Genomic DNA, 17292 nt, shown 5'->3' with positions numbered 1-17292 from the left:
TGAGGAGAACCCTTGAAAAATCATGACTATTTTGTATCTATTATATTTTTCTTTACCATAATAAGAAATAGCTCTATTAAATAAGATAAAAAATTTAAAACTAATATACTCTCAAATCTTCACTATGGCTGTCTTAGTGATATATATTATATATATTATTTATACATTTTATATATACTGTAAACTTTACATATATGTGTGTGTGTGTGAGTATGTGTGTGTGAGTGTGTGTGTACATATGTGTGTGTACACACCCACGAGAAACACCATGGAAAGCAGCTCTATTTGAGGAAACCTCTGCCCACCTGCCTCCACTGAAATTCATCCAGTAGTACCGCAGAGACAGCCATCTACTTCTACATTGCAAGAGATGGCTGCTAACTTATTCAAAGGAAATGCTACAGGGGGGGCAAAAATTTGAGGCATATAGAAGATGGCATCTCATAAATAAGAGCAGCATTGTACCTGATAACTTGTTTAACTCTAATAAGCATGGAAAAGTCCAACCCTTTAAATTATTGTGCAAATTATAACCATCAGCCTTTGTTATGGAGTAGAGTCTTACAGAATATAAAAATATGACTATGAGACTGATATGCTAATAAGCTTTCTACGCTGTTGGATGGTTTAGTTGTAGATCGACTAATGTTGGCAGCAGTTGAATAATTGCTCTGCATGTACTAAACATAACAGAGCAGCAGAGAGCTTTATCATTTGTCAGCTTTATTTGTTTAAATGAGAAAAATGCTGACAGCAGTTATTGCTGTAATCCCCTTAGTTATCAGATAGAAAACACTAGTTACTCTTAGCAGGTCTAATTCTGCTGGGAGATTAAAAGTTAGAATATTTTCAAACTAATGGAAAGTATACGCTTGACTATTCAAAGAAGAGAAATATAGAAGACAGGAAGCAAGACACAGAAAGAGAAAAAAATGAAAGTCAAAAATTTATTTCCAGTCAATTTTTAATAAAAGGGCTCTAGTCTTAGGGCTAACTTGTTCTGAAGAAAAGAAAGAATTCTGCAACAGCATTTAACATTCAGCACCATGCAGCCCAGCGCCTACTAACAGCTGTCCCCACGCCTTTCATCTACTGCTCATTATCACACGTACACAAAGCCCGTCAGCAGCATTCTGCCGCGGCTATTGTTGCCAGCCAGTTCTCAGATACACCTGGTGATGGGCACTTGGGGAGGAATTTGACACAGTTCTCCGATGCTTCCCACCCCTCACAGCCTTATGTTCTTCAGTCGTTTGGAAGTTCTCTGTAGTAGGATGCTTGGCTTACTAAACTGAATAACTAAATTTGAGAAGGGAAGCGAGAATTCCTCTTCCTCCTTTAAGATGTTTTTCATTTCCCAAACTGCACAGAAGCAATTAGAGACCAGCAAACTAGGTTCTGATGAACTATTTTCTCATCCTAGTATCTGTGCCCGTTTCCCTAGGTCATTTTAGCCCAGTGTTTTATCTACCTCACGAATGGTTTTGCACATTGTAATGTTGCATGACTGGGGATTAACTGAAGGAATGATTATATACATTTCCATAGACAAAGCTCCGAAAAACTATTCCAAAGTAACTTCAGGAGTAGTATAGGACCTTGCTCAATTCTCTGAGAAAGTGATCAAACTCTCCATGAAAAGCAACTGCCTCTTACTGAAGCGCCTTCTCCAATGGACCATCATCTGTCTAGGTAGCTCAGTCCCTCTGATGCTTGGCTTTGCCTCTCAGATAGGCCCTCCTTTTCCACTGTCTCCTGAGAAGCCAGAAGACACCCACTCATTGGAATAAGTGAGTTCCCCGGTTGTATAAAAAATGTTTTTTACTTGTTTCTTACTAGTCCAAGGTAAGAACCTAGAAAATATGTTTGAATAACAAGAAGCTTCCCCATATTCTGAATAATTTATCATTTGTAAAATTATTTAACTGTTATTAATCCCATCACATACATTATCTTATTCATCTTAACACCATATTACTATTATGTTTCTATTGTTATTTTGCCATAGATCCCATACCATAGGAAATAGATCAAAGATTCTTTGAGACATCCGTTATTTAAAAAAAAAAAAAAATACTGAGTGTCTTCTATGTTCCTGCCACTATGTCAGGTGCTGAGGATACTGTGACAAGGTAGATGATCAAGATTCCTACCCTCAAGGAGATTATAGGCTAGAGAAGGAGATATTTCAACATGCCCCAACAATGCAGTAGAAAATCACTTTGACAGAAGTGCAGACTGAGACAAGATCATACAAGAGGGCTTCTGACCTTCCCATAGCATCAGCAAGAGCTTCTGGGGATGGGTGCCAGTTTACCTAAGGCTTGAATGCTCTATCCTCACCTAGTATTTAGCTTGGTGTCAAGGGCAAGGCTCTGGTAAGGACACATGAACTTGACACATATTTGAAGTTTCAAAACTCTGAGATATAAGGAAGCATTTTCATGGAACCATGCCTCATTTATTGGGAGAGCTTAGATGTCTTCAGGCCAACATGCTACTGAAAATAGTAAATTAATTGTATATAATTAAAAGGTAGAACCATATTTCATTTTTATTGGCAGAGGCTTAATTAGGGCTAAATGTCTTTTGCCACTTCAGCCTAGCAACAAGATTAAAATGTATTTTGATAAAAAAAAAAGTCATACTTTGAATGTGCATTATACCTAATGAATACTCTTTAGTTTCCCCTAGATAATAACCACTCCATGTATTCCTCAGAAGCACCACAAGTTCAGTCTTAAGTACAGAAACTAAGAATACAACCGAGCTCTCCAGTTTCTTCCACACCAGAGATTAGAATTAATCAGCACCGAGATGTCTGGCAGAGGAGAGCAAATTAACTTGATAGTGTTGCCTGATAACAGAGAGAGGGGAAACTTTAGAGGCAGAAGTGAACATGGTAGGGTTATTTAGAGGACAGCACCCCATGAATGACTCACTCAGACACCACACACAACTCGGTGAGAAACACAGTCACAATTTCCAACTCTGCTGCCCCAATCAACGCTCTTCCATTCCTGCAGTCACCAAAATCCCCTCCTGTGAGAGGAGACCATGCCCTGAGGTCAGGGCACATGGTGTACAACTGCCACCTCCCACAGTGCCACCACCGGCTCCGAGAATAATGTAAAGACTAAATGTAAACGGAATGCGTGAATCACAGGTAAGTAAAATGTTGTTCTGGAAAAGACAAGTTGTTTACCTATTAATAATTTTGGCCTTTTTATTTTTCTGAAATTATAAAACATCGTTTTCCTTCCTTCCTTCCTTCCTTCCTTCCTTCCTTCCTTCCTTCCTTCCTTCCTTCCTTCCTTCTGAAGCATAATCGTCACTTGGTTCATTCAAAAAAATAGCACTTTTATAATTTTGAGGGCTAACCTTGAGTTCTTGCTATATATCAGGCCTTGAGCTAAGCATGTCATATATATGACGTTCTGGAACCCTCACTACAGTTCTATGTGGTAGACATAATAATATTGCTGTTTTATACAGGGAGAAACTGAGGTGAAAGGAAGCTAAGGAACATATCTACCTGAAAGAGTTTGTAGATGGAGAGTCAGATGAAGAGCCAGATTTCAAACATGGTATCGTCTAACGCTAACACCCATTCTCTTAACCACTAGACTATCTTCAGGTTCTTTTAGTTCCTTATAATTCCCACTTCAAATAAAGAAACACACTTCTGAATGTTGTATAAACAGAAAAGACTAAAAAAGTCCAACAACATTGGTCAAGAATTTAGGGTTTAGAACCAATCTCTGCCCCATATCAGGAATTGTTATTGAATTACGTAACATAGTTGGCTGCTTTCTATCTCTGCTAAGGATGGAATGAGAGTATGCGATCTCCAGATTTTTCAGGAAAGTCTAAATTAGACACAAGAGAGAAGTCCTTCATACTCTGTCACAAGTTTATGGGAGGAATTCATGTTTTCCTAAAAATCTTTTAAGAATCTGTCAGTCCTCTCTGAGAAGCAGAATGATGAACAAGATAAAACCTGGGGTGGGGTGGGAGAATGTTTCTATAAAAGTGACTTTTAAACCCACAAACTGTCAAGGGGACACTTGAGAAATTGATTATTTCTCTGTCATGTGGTCTAAAAATACGCTTTGCAAATGTATCTCGGTGATTTGTGAATCACTGAAGGCAACTTCAAATTAACTGTTTTTTGGAAGATACTGTATTCAAATCCCCATCACCAGCACAGCGAAGTTCTTCGATATAAACTTTAAAGATTTAATACATTTTTATTTCTATTCTTCTGCCTTTTTCTCAAAACAATCCATTAACCTTTTATCCTCAGAGTGATTCCCAGTTATTTAAAAAAGAAATCACACACAATGAAATCCCTGAAATGACATTCTTTAAGAAGAAAAATATTAGTTTACTGGAGTTGAGACTTTTTCTGTAATGCACTGGAATACACATTATTTCACTCATTATAGTCTGATATCTCTAAGGCGGACTAAGATAAGAGCCATGGAGTGTTGTTAAAGGAACTTCTGTTTTTATTAAACAATAAGAAGTGGGTTAGCTTATTGATAACTCAAGCTTCCCACAGGCTACATTATCTTGATAGCCAACTATGGGTTTTGCTGGTGGTGGTGGTGGCTTTTTTGAGTGTGTGTGTGTGTGTCTGCCTGTTATGTTAAAGCTCTTTCATTTCTGTGTTACTGATCACTCCACCCTCTTCTCAGGGGCATGATTCTTGGGTCGGGATTGCCTCTCAATTCCAGATGTTAACAGAGTAAAAAACACAAGGGAGAAGAGTCCCCATATTTCCAGATGAAATGAAGCAGAACAAATGAAAGGATCCCCTGGCTTGTGCTGAGAACGAAAAGTGTACATTACTAAGAAGTATAGCCACGGCTGTGCAAACACACTGACTCATGTCAAATAAATTGTACTTTGTGCAGGAAAGAACACTAGCTCTGGGTTTTTCAAGCTAAATTGCATGAAACACACAATCCTTTTTCTTCTTATTTGAACTGTTAGATGATGGGGGCCAAATTACCAGAAAGATCAAGGGCAGTTTGCAGCCTTTTTAACAACTAAGAGGACTTATTGCTTCCAATTTGGAAATACAAAAGATTCTTTGTCTATTCCAAACAATCCCAGGTCCTATGCACATCCCATTAATTCTGTAAAGAAAGAAAATCTGTAAGGAAAGAGAATACCAAAATTCTTCAGTATTTCAGAAATGGAGAATGCCAAAGATTTGTAGGCAGTTACTTTCAACTTCTTAAAATAATGCAGACATTTCTCTACCTCTGGTCAAATGTGGTCCCACCGTCCTTGGCCTCTCAGTGTCATTCACTCCTGCTGGACTGGCAGGAATTATTTTACAGACCCAATCAAAAGCTATTAAGTCTGTAAAGGTAAGTCAAGCTGTGAGCTCAAACTCGGCATTGAAGAACCCAAGGGAAGTAATGCATCTATTTTTCAATACCTGAGGCCATTTTGATTCCAACTTTAATTGCACTTATGTATTGGTTTTGGGTATAATATCCCCACTCATCTTGCTCTGCTTTCCACTATTCCACTATTAATACAGAGCTTAGGAAACATAATTGCTGTGTGTGGTAGACAGTGGTTTTCATTAACCGCACAGATGAAAACTGTTTAGGGAGAGACATTTCTTTCCTATTGATTCAATCAAAATGACTTGGAAGAAAAGATTGTGCTTATTAAATTCTTTTCAAAAAGGTAGCTGTTAAATTCTTTCTCGACAGCATTTTTAAAAATGATATATAATCTCTTCAGATTTTGTCATTTATGATTGTTTGTTCTTCCCAGTTCCTCCGTTCCTTTGAAATGTGTGTGGTGTTTTGTTTTTTGTGTTTTGTTTTTTGTTTTTTAAGGAGGTAAAGAGGGAAGGCTTTTACGTGGAGGCAGAGAATGTAATCAACACTGCTATCTGCAAGACATGGAGTTGCCTAGCAATGCTAGGGGAATTAAAAGGGGGAAGCAATAACAAAACAGAATGTTGTGAAATTACAAGAGGGTACAGTGTCAAATTGGCTCGCACTACTCATCAAGAGGTCTTTAAATGGGAACGGATATAGGATTTTCTAGGAGCAGTATAAAAAAAAATAGCTGATCATTTTTCAATATTCTTCCTATCTTTCATTTGGAGCAGTTTACCCACTGGGACTCTGCTATTTTGAGTTCACTACTGGATAAAATCTAGGACAGAAACATCTGAAAATAAAACAGACAGCCCCACTGAGCCACTGGTATTTGAGTCCTTTCCGGTTGGACTTATTGAATATGAGACATAAACCTTTCATATGCTACCATTGTTTTATAGAGGTTTGCTCACTGTGGAAAATGCTATTCCTTTTGTTGCCCTCTCCCAAATTTCAGTATTCCTTTGAAATTTTCATGCCAGGTAAGTGAGACTGCTATTGTTTGCGACTCAGTCTCTCCTAACACCAGGTTTATTGTGATCTTAATCTTGGGAGCACTAAAGCAGAAATTTTCCTAACACCAAGAACTGATATGCCCTCTTCTTTTGCCTTGATTATGCCAAATCCTTCTAAAAAATCTATACCTGGAATCCTGGAAATGTCTCTGTATCTTTGATTGTAATAAACTTTTGTCTAACAGTGCCAGAAACATGACAGAGAATAAGGGATTGGCCCTTATGGAGATGGCAGAAATGGCGAGAAAGCAAGAAATTCCAAGGGAAAAACTATAGGATTATAGACTTGGGAAATTGAAACACAGATCATGATGGAAAATAACAAGCCATAGACTTTTGTCAGTAAGGGAATTTGTCAGCATTTTGATTGAGAAGAACATAGGAATCTGGATGTAATGATGGCTTCTAGTGTCAAGGAAATATACCTAAAGTGGAAATGAAGAAATATGGATTCTAGAAATAGCTATGGCGTGAACAAGATGTACCTCTTGGAACTTAAGATCTTTAATGTATAATATAGGGTCGGTAGGTTATCGCTAAGACCCCTTCTAGTTCTCACATTCGGATTCCAGAATTCTAAACATACTTTTGATCTGCAGAACAATATTTCTAAAACTGGCATTTTTTTTTCTTCCTCATATTAGCTCCACGCTGGAACAAACAGGGAATTGTGATAAGGTGTAGATGTTTCTCTACCTTTTGAAATGATGTATTTATACTACAATCTCCAATCAGTTTAGAAATGTATAATGTTTAACTCTGCTTATATATATGTAGCTTTCTGCCTTCTTTATTGATTCCTAAGCAGAGACAGACTATTTATTATATGAAGATCTTTTTAAATAATTTTCTCCGTTTGCTTTGGAACATGCATACTCTGCTCACTGCTTTGTTGGCTGCTGATATTTCTTTCCCTGACTCTTAAGGAGGTATGTACGTCTCTAGATTAATTTCCTATTCACCTTCCATATTCACATTGCCTATTCTCTCCTGATAACTCCTCCATCTCCATGGCTTCATTCTATGATGATTACCAAGTCTACTTTTCTACGTCTGAACTCTACGAAGTTCCAGATTATATCTCTTCATATATCTCATAGTATTTTATGTTAAGTTTGACCAAAAATGATCTTCGACTTTTCTCCTTGCTGATATAATTATATTAATTGCATTATCCTTCTGTTTCTGTTAAGAGTTTTATTCCTCCATCTTTATTCATTCATTCATTCGACCAGCTATTAAGTCTGACTTGTTAAAGTGCTTCTCACACCAGATATCTAGTTCTTATTTCTGTGGTCACCTCTCTAGAAGCAGATTCTACTTTCTCTCAATTGAATTATCCAAGTCTTCTAACTTCCCCATTTTTATTTCTCCTTACCATTCCAAACACGTGGGTCAGATTCATCCTTTGACGCATAGCTCCAGCCACTGCATTCCTATATGTCAATATAATCAATCTCCACCACCAGCAAAATTGCCATAAAATTAAGAACTCACTCTGCTATTTGAGGCAGTTCATGCCATTACTTAATGTGAGTTTTCCAGCTCTCAGCTACTATTCTCCTGCATCGATTTTATATTTCAACCAAACCAAACTTCTTGTTGAACATATACCAAGCTTTCTCTCATTTGCTATGTTGAACTTAAGACCACTGAGACTCCTCTCACTCCACTTGGTGTAGCATCAATTATGCCCACTTGAATGACATATTCACCAATGTCCCTTTCAAATGCGATTGCTTCCACACCTTTCCTGATAGTCCTAGTTAGTTAGACATGATCTTTTGGTTTTTGTTTGTTTTTTTTCCCTTTTTATCCTCCATAGCACCACCTATCTCCCTTTGGACATTTACCATAACTTCATTTGTACTGCGCTTATGGGCTTACTGGTCTTACACCCATTAATAGGTGTTAAGCCCTAGAGATCAGTGTTTGCTTCTTACCCTTTGGATACGGAAAGGCCTAGCCTAGTAATAGCATTGGTTATATAGCTAACAAATTAAGCTGAATTGAAACTTCCTAATTATACTCGGGCTTTTTGACATTCAAAATCTGATTGAGTCAGGGCTAATAAAATCAATAATCTAGTATGAGACCAGACTATATTCAGAATGAGGCTAAACTTTCAGGTAGTGTCAGGAGCCAAAGTTAAAAAACATATACTGTTTCTGTTATAAACTGAAATATAAAAAGTTATAAGTTTTGAAAGTTTTGAGTTAAATGATCTTGCTCTGAGATCCAGCACAAGCCCATAGTCTATTTAATTTCTTTGAACCTCAGTTTCTTTATCTACAAGAAGGCATGACAGCATTATTTAACCCAGAGGACTATTACAAAGGTACTAAGATAATGTCTGTCAAATACTTAGATGAGGCCCGGTATATAAGTGCTCAATAAACATTAGCTAGCATGGGCATTATTCTCCTCCTCAACACCCATCAGCCCAAATAACCAAATTAATAAAGGAAAGATGGTCCTGAAATTTTTTCACACTAGGGATAGTATTCAAATTTGGTAGTCTAATTTGGGCTCTATCATTATACAGTAATCAAAAGAACTTAAAAAAAGACTCAGAAACCACCAACTGTGGAGAATGAAATACACAAGAATAATATCTAGGAGGAGAGATTAAAGAAACTGAAACTATGCTTCTCAAAAAGGCACTTTGTTTGGTGGAATAATTGTCCTCAAAATATTCAGAATTCAAAAAATGAAAACAAGGACTGCCTGGCTTAATTTCCAGTGAAAATATTAACTTCATGCAAAATTAGGTGCTAAAGTTATAGAGAGCAAGAAAAACAAATGCCCCTGTACCATACTGGAGTAGACTAGCAAAAGAGTTGTGGAGTCATTTAAAGATGCAATTGCATCTGATATTCCTGGAACGATGTCATATTAACATCATCCCCAAAAGATAAGATGCAATTGTATCTTATTCAAATAAGGCAACAGTGGGTGGCTTCCAGTTTTTCCCAGCCATACAACAATGTGAGAATCTGAGGAGTTACCATTAATTCTGATTGCTTCATATTCTTACCTGAACTCTCGTCCAGACTCTCCTCAGAGACATGCTCATTTTGATGAACCCACTCGCCATTGCATTTGAAGAATATCTGCATGGCTGGCCTTGCTTTGCACCTCAGTGCAATGGGGTTGCTCTTGATAATATAAGCATCGTCTGGCTCTTCTATGAAATGAGGCAGTGTCCCAGGAGCTGATGGGATGGATTCAGGAAGGGTTTCACCATTGTCGGTTCCTGCGAAATTGAAGAGGACATTAGAATACAGCCTTTGTTGGCAGCACATGCATCAGGACACAAAGCACAACCCACACCGGCTCTACGAAAACTTCTGCATCGAGTGGCTGAACTAGCATAATATGGTATCTTTAGCTTGTCATACCTTCAGGTTGCTGGACTAGTGAAAATAATGAATGGGAGACCCCCCGCCCCCAAATTACACTTGTGAATCTGCATGTCTTTGTTGAAAAAACTGAGATAAATATCTGTGTAATGAGAGGCCGACTCTTAAGATTCATTCTGGTGAGTGATTACCTCAAAGTGTTCAATGAAATAATGGTGGGAATAAATTTTATTCTTCATAAATGAGTGTGAATAAAGGTGATGTTGGTGGAGGATGCTCAGTCATAGGACACTTCCAAAATTGTCTACTTTCTTTGTCTTCCGAATTGTCTACTTTCTTTACCTACAAAACTGTGGAGACTGTCTACCTTGGACAGTGTTTCTTTTAAAAAACTCACCAACTTAATGCACATTTGTTTTGCTTGCCTTTGGCTGTCATTTTCTGCCCCAGCACTCTTCCTCCACGTACTATGAATCTCATTTGTAAGGCTAAGAACTAAAACAAATCACTAATACAGCTAGGCACTTTTAGTTCAGGACCTATAATTACATTTGTTCAAATGGGAGAAATAGATATGACTGTCCCCTAAAGTAAGAGAAATGATGAGTGGAGAGGAGCAATATAAAAAGGGAAAAGCGAGAGCCCAGACTTAGCTGCTTTGCCTCTTCACTACATTTAGCAACAATTTAAGTCTAAGGAAACTACTGCAAAATCAAGGGAGGAAAGATGTGATGGCTGAGCAATGTGGAGATGACCAAGAGGAATGGTATCCTGTGCCTTCCAGTGGCCATTCCAGAGAAAGAACAAAGAATAGAAGGATTTTAATACCAAAATTGACTGTGCCCTGGAAAGGGTTACTTCTATGCAAAGCAAACCATTCTTAGGACAAAGCTGGGGCAAAGAAACTTAGTGATACCACTGGAAGAACAATCCGGTTCATCAGGAAAGAGCCTAGGAGACGAGGTACATCCTGTGACCTAATCTGGCTTTCTGTATGCTATCAGTGTAATTCTGAACAAACAGAGCCTCTTAGTATTCACAGTGAAGTCGACAATCTGAATCAGTAAGCAGTGACAAAGATAAACATAATTCACAATATTAGGGGTAATGTCCTGTTTTAAAAACTTTTAGGGGCCATTCTCAAATGTAAAAAAAGCGGGGAGGGGGAGGGGGGCGGACAAAAGAGCTAAGACTGCCTACAATTATATACATTTTTTTTTTGTAAGAAAGAATAAAAAAGACTCCTTAACAATAAAAACACAGGCACTATTTGTGCCACTACGATGAACTAAACATAAAAATAGTATAATTCTCCAAATTATTTTTTTCTAATACATCAATTTAAGGGAAAAAAAGCCTCACCTAACAAAGAATTTAAGATACTATAAGCTTTAAAATGAATTTGTAATGGAAAAGCTAACTCATGTGTAAGTAACTGAAAGTACCAATAAATCGTCCTAAAGCAAATACTCTAAATAGTGAGCAAAGAGTTTGTCATAAAAGTATAATAAAGTCACTCAAAAAATAAAATGTGTATATACTACATGGAATAAGAAGGGTTTCAGAAGAGAATCTGAGAGGTCTTGTTTAATGTTTTAAATTCACAACAGATTTCATAAAATATATCATATATTAATTCTTTTTGCTATTGACTTTTCACGCCAATTGGTGTCTTCAATAAATACCAAGTATCCGCAGGCTTTTGCAAATCCATGCATTAGAGGAAATGATAAAGGTCTTAAAAGATTTTACATGGGTATCAAACAGCTCACACTTCCATCAGAGGCTTGAGTTCTGTCCAAAGTAATTCACTGATGCAGAAAAGGGTCACCCGATAAACGGTGTATACTGAACCCTACGGTGGTGGCCTGGGTGGACAGTCACAGGCATACATTTTGAATGATGCCTTTTTGCTTAACTAGTAACAGTGCACAAATGTCTGAAGTAACTACTGAAATGGGAGCTGGGGCTGGGGATCATATATAACAATCTCTAAGTAAATAGTGAGACTACATTTGTCGGCATAAATAAAATGATAAGGGCACTAGATAAGATAACTCGAATTTTAACCATCCAATTCACAAGACACAGAGAAATCTGGAAGCAATCAGGTTACTCTCCTGCTATTTTAATATATACCCTATAGATAAAGTAACAAGTCAGACTTCATCTGAAATACCAAGCAGAAGAGTAGAATGGAAAAGTCTGCTGGTAGGTGTCTTATCTCAAGGACCTCCATTAAGAATCAGTCAATTTTAATATACAGAGGAATTTTTAAAAAGCAGAATGTTACATTATGTATGCCTTTATTATTGAAGCCGTGTCAAAATCATATATGTATAGGAAAAGAGACCAAGACCCATGAAAATAAGAAACAAAGAAAAAAATTAATTTATTAGAGTGCCAGAGGGAAGGTGAGAGATCATAGGTATATGTATTCCCATTTATTTGCATCCTTCCAACAAAGAAATGAAATAAGTGAAATCAGAAGTATGATTTCTTTTCTTTTTTTTTTCCTTCCTTTGTATAGTGAATTCTGGGAGTGGTGCTTACCTCACACTGCTCCCTTCTCCTCTTCCCTCCCCCTTGTTCCTCACTGAGCTCAGGCTCCAGTTTCAGGCACAGCAGTTCCCTGCCCTTCAGATGGCTTCTCTGCAGCAAGAAGCCTGGATTCCCCTAGGAGGCTCTCCTTCCTTATCCCAGAGGGCTGAGGGTCACCTTCTTCCCTCTTGCCCCTTGCATGCCTATCATGCTTGGCTCCACCTCGTGGCTAAGAACTGAACTGTTCAGGAAATTCTCAGGGGATTCATCAGGCAAAAAGGAAGTGAAGGGAAGAAAGGAACTGTAGTGGGAACCTTTAAGGGGTTTAGAAGTTGCTGACAGATTTTGTTCTTTAGAGGGGGGATAGGGAGATGACACTTTAATAATGATTTTATGGAAGACTGGATGAATACTTCTTGGCTTCCAGGTAAATCTACTTGTAATCTCAATATATTTGTCACTGCTTTATAATTCAGAGAAAAGTTTTAAACCTGGTGTGAAAAACGCTAGCAACTGTCTGACCCAGTCAACTGCCTTGTCCTATACCATTTTTATAGTAGAAACTGGAAAAGTCATGGATTCAGTTTACTTTTTTGTAGGTAGGGATGGTCATGTGGTACCAACCCAGCAAGTGAGTCATAAACAGAAGTTTCTGAGAAAGCTTTTATTTTCCTGATGAAAGGAATAGGTGAGGTTGGCACTGATTCTTCTCTCCTCTGACCCTGCTTTACCTGAGGAAGATCATGAGGAGTGAAGATGTACCAGCTCTGACAACACTGAGGCTGATATAATACCAGGAGGGAACTATCACTGGGTAATTTTTTTTTTAAATTTCTACTTATTTAAGCTACTAACAGTCATATTTTCTGTTACTCTTTGCGAAAACATTCCTCATTGATACAATCTTAAAGAAAGCCAGAGATTCAAGCTTCACTTAATTAAACCCCAATACTCCAAGTGTTAAAGAATTTTAAGCTAAAAAACATAGAAAATACATCAGCAGAAAGTAAAAATAAGAACTGTCTTCTGTTGAGACATTGCAGGCTATGGTAATAAGCCTTGTACATGGGAAGTCATTTAAGCTTCACAGCAACTCTCTATTATGGGTACTAGAAGTATGTCATTTTGCATTTGAAGAAATGCTTCGATTACGTGTTTTGTCTAAGGTCATATAACTAGTAAATGGGGACAAGAATTTGAACACAAGTCTCTTGACTCCAACCATCTCACAATTCCCCTTCAATTCAGATGAATGGACTCTTAAAAGTCTGATACTGTAGTTTAGTAGCTGCCTACTTTATAGCAATAATATACAGTTCATAAAACCAAAAAAAGATATAAAATGGTACATTATATGTGTAACACCTCATCACTTATATTAAGCATGAAATTCATCTCAAAGATCACGTAGGATCCTATCGGCTGGACTGTGATTCCAGGTCAGGATGGGTGTGTTATGGACACATCCTAGAGAAGGTTTTGTAAAAATAAATATTTTTGAAAGACCAACACAGTAAGAACTCAACTAATTATATTCAACTGACTAGGCAACCTCACTAAAGTCAAAATCAGAAACAGACAAAGAAGTCAAAGAATAAGTGTTATTTGAGAATAAGATAATGAGAATGATTTGTTAATGTTTAATTTTGAAATCTTTTCATCTTTTTTTATGCAGGAATATTTAACCACTGAAACTCCAATTAAAATACAAGGAGTATAACGGGAGAGAGTAAACCTCAGCAAGAAAAAGGAACTGGGCATAGTCATTCCATTATGTTTAACCATAAAACTTCCAACATTTGATCTGTTAAATCTGTAATGGGACCTGGCACATTGGAGGCCAGAGTGATTCCAAATTGAGATTTGTAAGATGCTGGAATATAAACAAAGTAAGCTTGCATTCTGCAAGGTTAGAATATAATGAAGTTGAGCTTTATCAAGTTTTGAGAAATTCTAAATTGTTTTCATACTTTTTTATAAGAGTATTTTGAAAACGTTTTTTTTTTCTGTTCTATCTCCAAAGTACACTTGTCTCCTCATTGCTACAAAACATTCTTATTTGTTCCAAAGTCCAACCACGGATCTCGCCATAGAGCAAACACTACATCCAGTAAAACAAAAGAACTTTAGAATCAAAAAAATTGACTTAATGTCTGGGTTAACTCTGTGGCTTTGGGTGGGAAACTCAATTCTAAAGAAGGTTCCACTTTCTCATCCATATAAGTGGGTGATTAAAATTTATTAGTCGGTGTTTTGTGATGTTAAAGTAAGAAAATATATGTTAAAAATAGTAAACGGTTAAATGATACATAAAGTGTCATCACTACCACCACTAGCCACATCATTGCCTGGATAAAGGATAGTAAACAAAGGAAAGAGAATTATAGTTATGATATCTATTTCCATTCCTAAAATTATTATTCTAATACTTATATTTCAATTTTGTGATTACTCTTTATTTTCATTTCAGAGCCCTTATGATTCAAACTGTGGTTTATAATATTTCTTTACTATTTGTTACTTAAATATATGTTAGTTAAATTCTATCAGGTCGAAATCTCTGAAAACATTCTGTGAAGCTTTATTTATTCAATAAACATGTAGTGAATGGTTATACCATACACCAGGAACATGGTTGTCCTACAAAGCAGTTTGATGATACACAATGGATGTCCTGTTGGCCAGATCTCAAACTATTGGCTTTAATAAGTGTGCAGTTATTAAACATAGGAGATCTCACAGTATTCCAGAGCACTTCTCACTGCAATATTTAAATAAAGCAAGGCACCTTAGAAATAGCTCTTTAAATTCTCCTTAATGTCTGTGAGCATATTGGTCCATGGCAATATGCAAGTCAGAGCAGAAAGCCATACCAGGGGAAACCAAGTTATGCAATCTAAGACAATATAACAGAGCTGGGTTCTCTGCTTTTGTTTATGTAAATATGACTTGTCTCCATATGGTTAATTAGATAGTGGATGCATTGTACCCATTTAATGCAGAACAACAGCCGGAATTTTACATACTAAATATTTAATATAATTTATGAAACAGACCTTTTTCCCTAGGCCCCAATAAAACTTTTATTTTTTTAAACTCAGAAACTATTCAGCTTTTTCCCCAATCTCTAATAAAAATGGAAATGTCTTCTATCACTGCATTTGCATAGTTCACCTCACCTTTGTCAATCTTACATGTTGTCAGCCTAAGATTTTACTCCATTGAGCAGATCTTAAATTCTACAGAGTAGAAGATGGTAAACAACGCTTACAACACATTCAAAGAAATCTGAAGAGCAACTCTTAGTTCCTCAAACACAAAACTTCAGATTTCAGTAGAGCTTATAAAAGCACATCCATACCTCCCTAAATTATCACAATACCTTAATATATTCATTTCTATATGACATATATGACATTTATATGACATATATGACATATATGACATATATCTATTAGGGTTAGACAGTGGAGTGGGTACTGTGGATTCAAACATAACTCAGACATAGTTGATTTCCTCAAGGAGTTCACAAACTAAAATCAGAGATAAATAAAGAATAATAACAAACATGCTAACAGTACACTGCATATATAACAGTATATATGTAGTGTATATATAGTGTCACAGAAGCATAGACGACAGAGAATCTAACTTTCCTTGGGAGGTTTTGTGGCAGGCATCACAAGGAAGATGACATTTCAGCAGTTTGGATATACGAGTTGAACAGGGGAACAAATAGGAGAAGGCACTCCAACCAAGGTCATGGCAAGTATACACGTGTGCCATGAGTACATAAAATGGAAGTTGGAATTTAGGTAGAGCTAAATATCATCTTCATTAGAATTCACATTTTAAAGAATTTACTTTGAGATTTGTACTAAACCGTTGGAACTATTTAGCTCTAACATCTCACGTTTCTATGTGCTTTTCACTAAGGGCTTTCTGAGATGGAGACACAGAAGAACCACCAAATTATAGACAGATAGCTGTCTTGGTTTACAGGATGGGCACTAAGTCCAGGTTAAAGTAATTCTGTGCATATACTTTGAATGAGGGAGAAACCAAGTTTGTTCTAATACATAGCCCAGTGTTATTCTTTCAGTCACATTAACATAGTGACATATCTCTCAAGGCCACAGAGGAAGTATTTTTGTTTTGATTTTTAAAATTACAACCATTTTAGCTCTTGTTGGAGGCATTTGCAAAACTGAGTTCTGAAAATGGGTCCAAGATATTTTACACTAGTTTTGAATACAGGCCTTCCTGCTTAGCGGAAACAAGCAATGTATAATCAGATTTAGCATGAGATACCTGTTCTTGTGACAGTTTCTCTAAAAAGGGTCTCTGAAGATGCTCAATTTAGCCCAATGGGTTTCTATGCATCACAGATTATTGGTGATTAAAATTTTTATTAAGTGTTTTGCTTTTCCTATATTTTTATATGTGTTCTAAAAGAAACACTTAGAATCAGGAAAAAATATATATAAATACGGTTCTCTGTTTCGGTGCAGGAATATAGAAGACTGAAAACTATGACAACTTCTAGGTTTTACTTCATGGTGTCTAACTTCTAGTGTATTAAAATTCATGAATCAGGGAAAAACTAAACAACAAATATTTCCTTCAAAAAAGTGAAAAAAATTAGAGTATAAGATTTATGAAAAATATTCATTTTAAAATATAAAAGGGTAATATTTTCCAGAAAATAGTAAATGAGATAGATCTTATAAATTGTTTTTTAATTTTTCCCCAACAATGGATACATTTGTGTATAAATGTATACCACTGACTAGTTTCCAAATTCAGCTGAAAACCTAGTGGGATTTGGGAAAGGTTTTGCTTTCAAAGTGTTATCGCTTTTCATTTGTAACTGACAGTTTTCAAGAGCGAGGCCATTCATAGTTATGGAAAAATGGTTGTTTTAATGCAACATTGAATGACAGAAAACCAAACAATCACACA

The 17292-nt window shown here is 36.6% G+C and overlaps 1 protein-coding gene across 4 annotated transcripts in view; it reads right to left on the bottom strand.

The window, feature by feature from the left end:
* UNC5D (unc-5 netrin receptor D) overlaps positions 1–17292 on the bottom strand; it is a 507025-nt gene that overhangs the window by 228152 nt on the left and 261581 nt on the right. For all 4 annotated transcript variants that reach the window (XM_011372139.2, XM_023538423.1, XM_023538426.1 and 1 more), the window contains exon 2: positions 9465–9683. In XM_011372139.2, the coding sequence (XP_011370441.1) occupies positions 9465–9683 (219 nt within the window). The remainder of the gene's footprint in view (positions 1–9464; positions 9684–17292) is intronic.

Source organism: Pteropus vampyrus, unplaced genomic scaffold (genome assembly GCF_000151845.1).
Source record: "Pteropus vampyrus isolate Shadow unplaced genomic scaffold, Pvam_2.0 Scaffold8, whole genome shotgun sequence".
In the NCBI taxonomy this organism is placed as follows: domain Eukaryota; kingdom Metazoa; phylum Chordata; class Mammalia; order Chiroptera; family Pteropodidae; genus Pteropus; species Pteropus vampyrus.
Note: the sequence above shows the minus strand (reverse complement) of the source record. Positions and strands in the feature narration are given on the sequence as shown.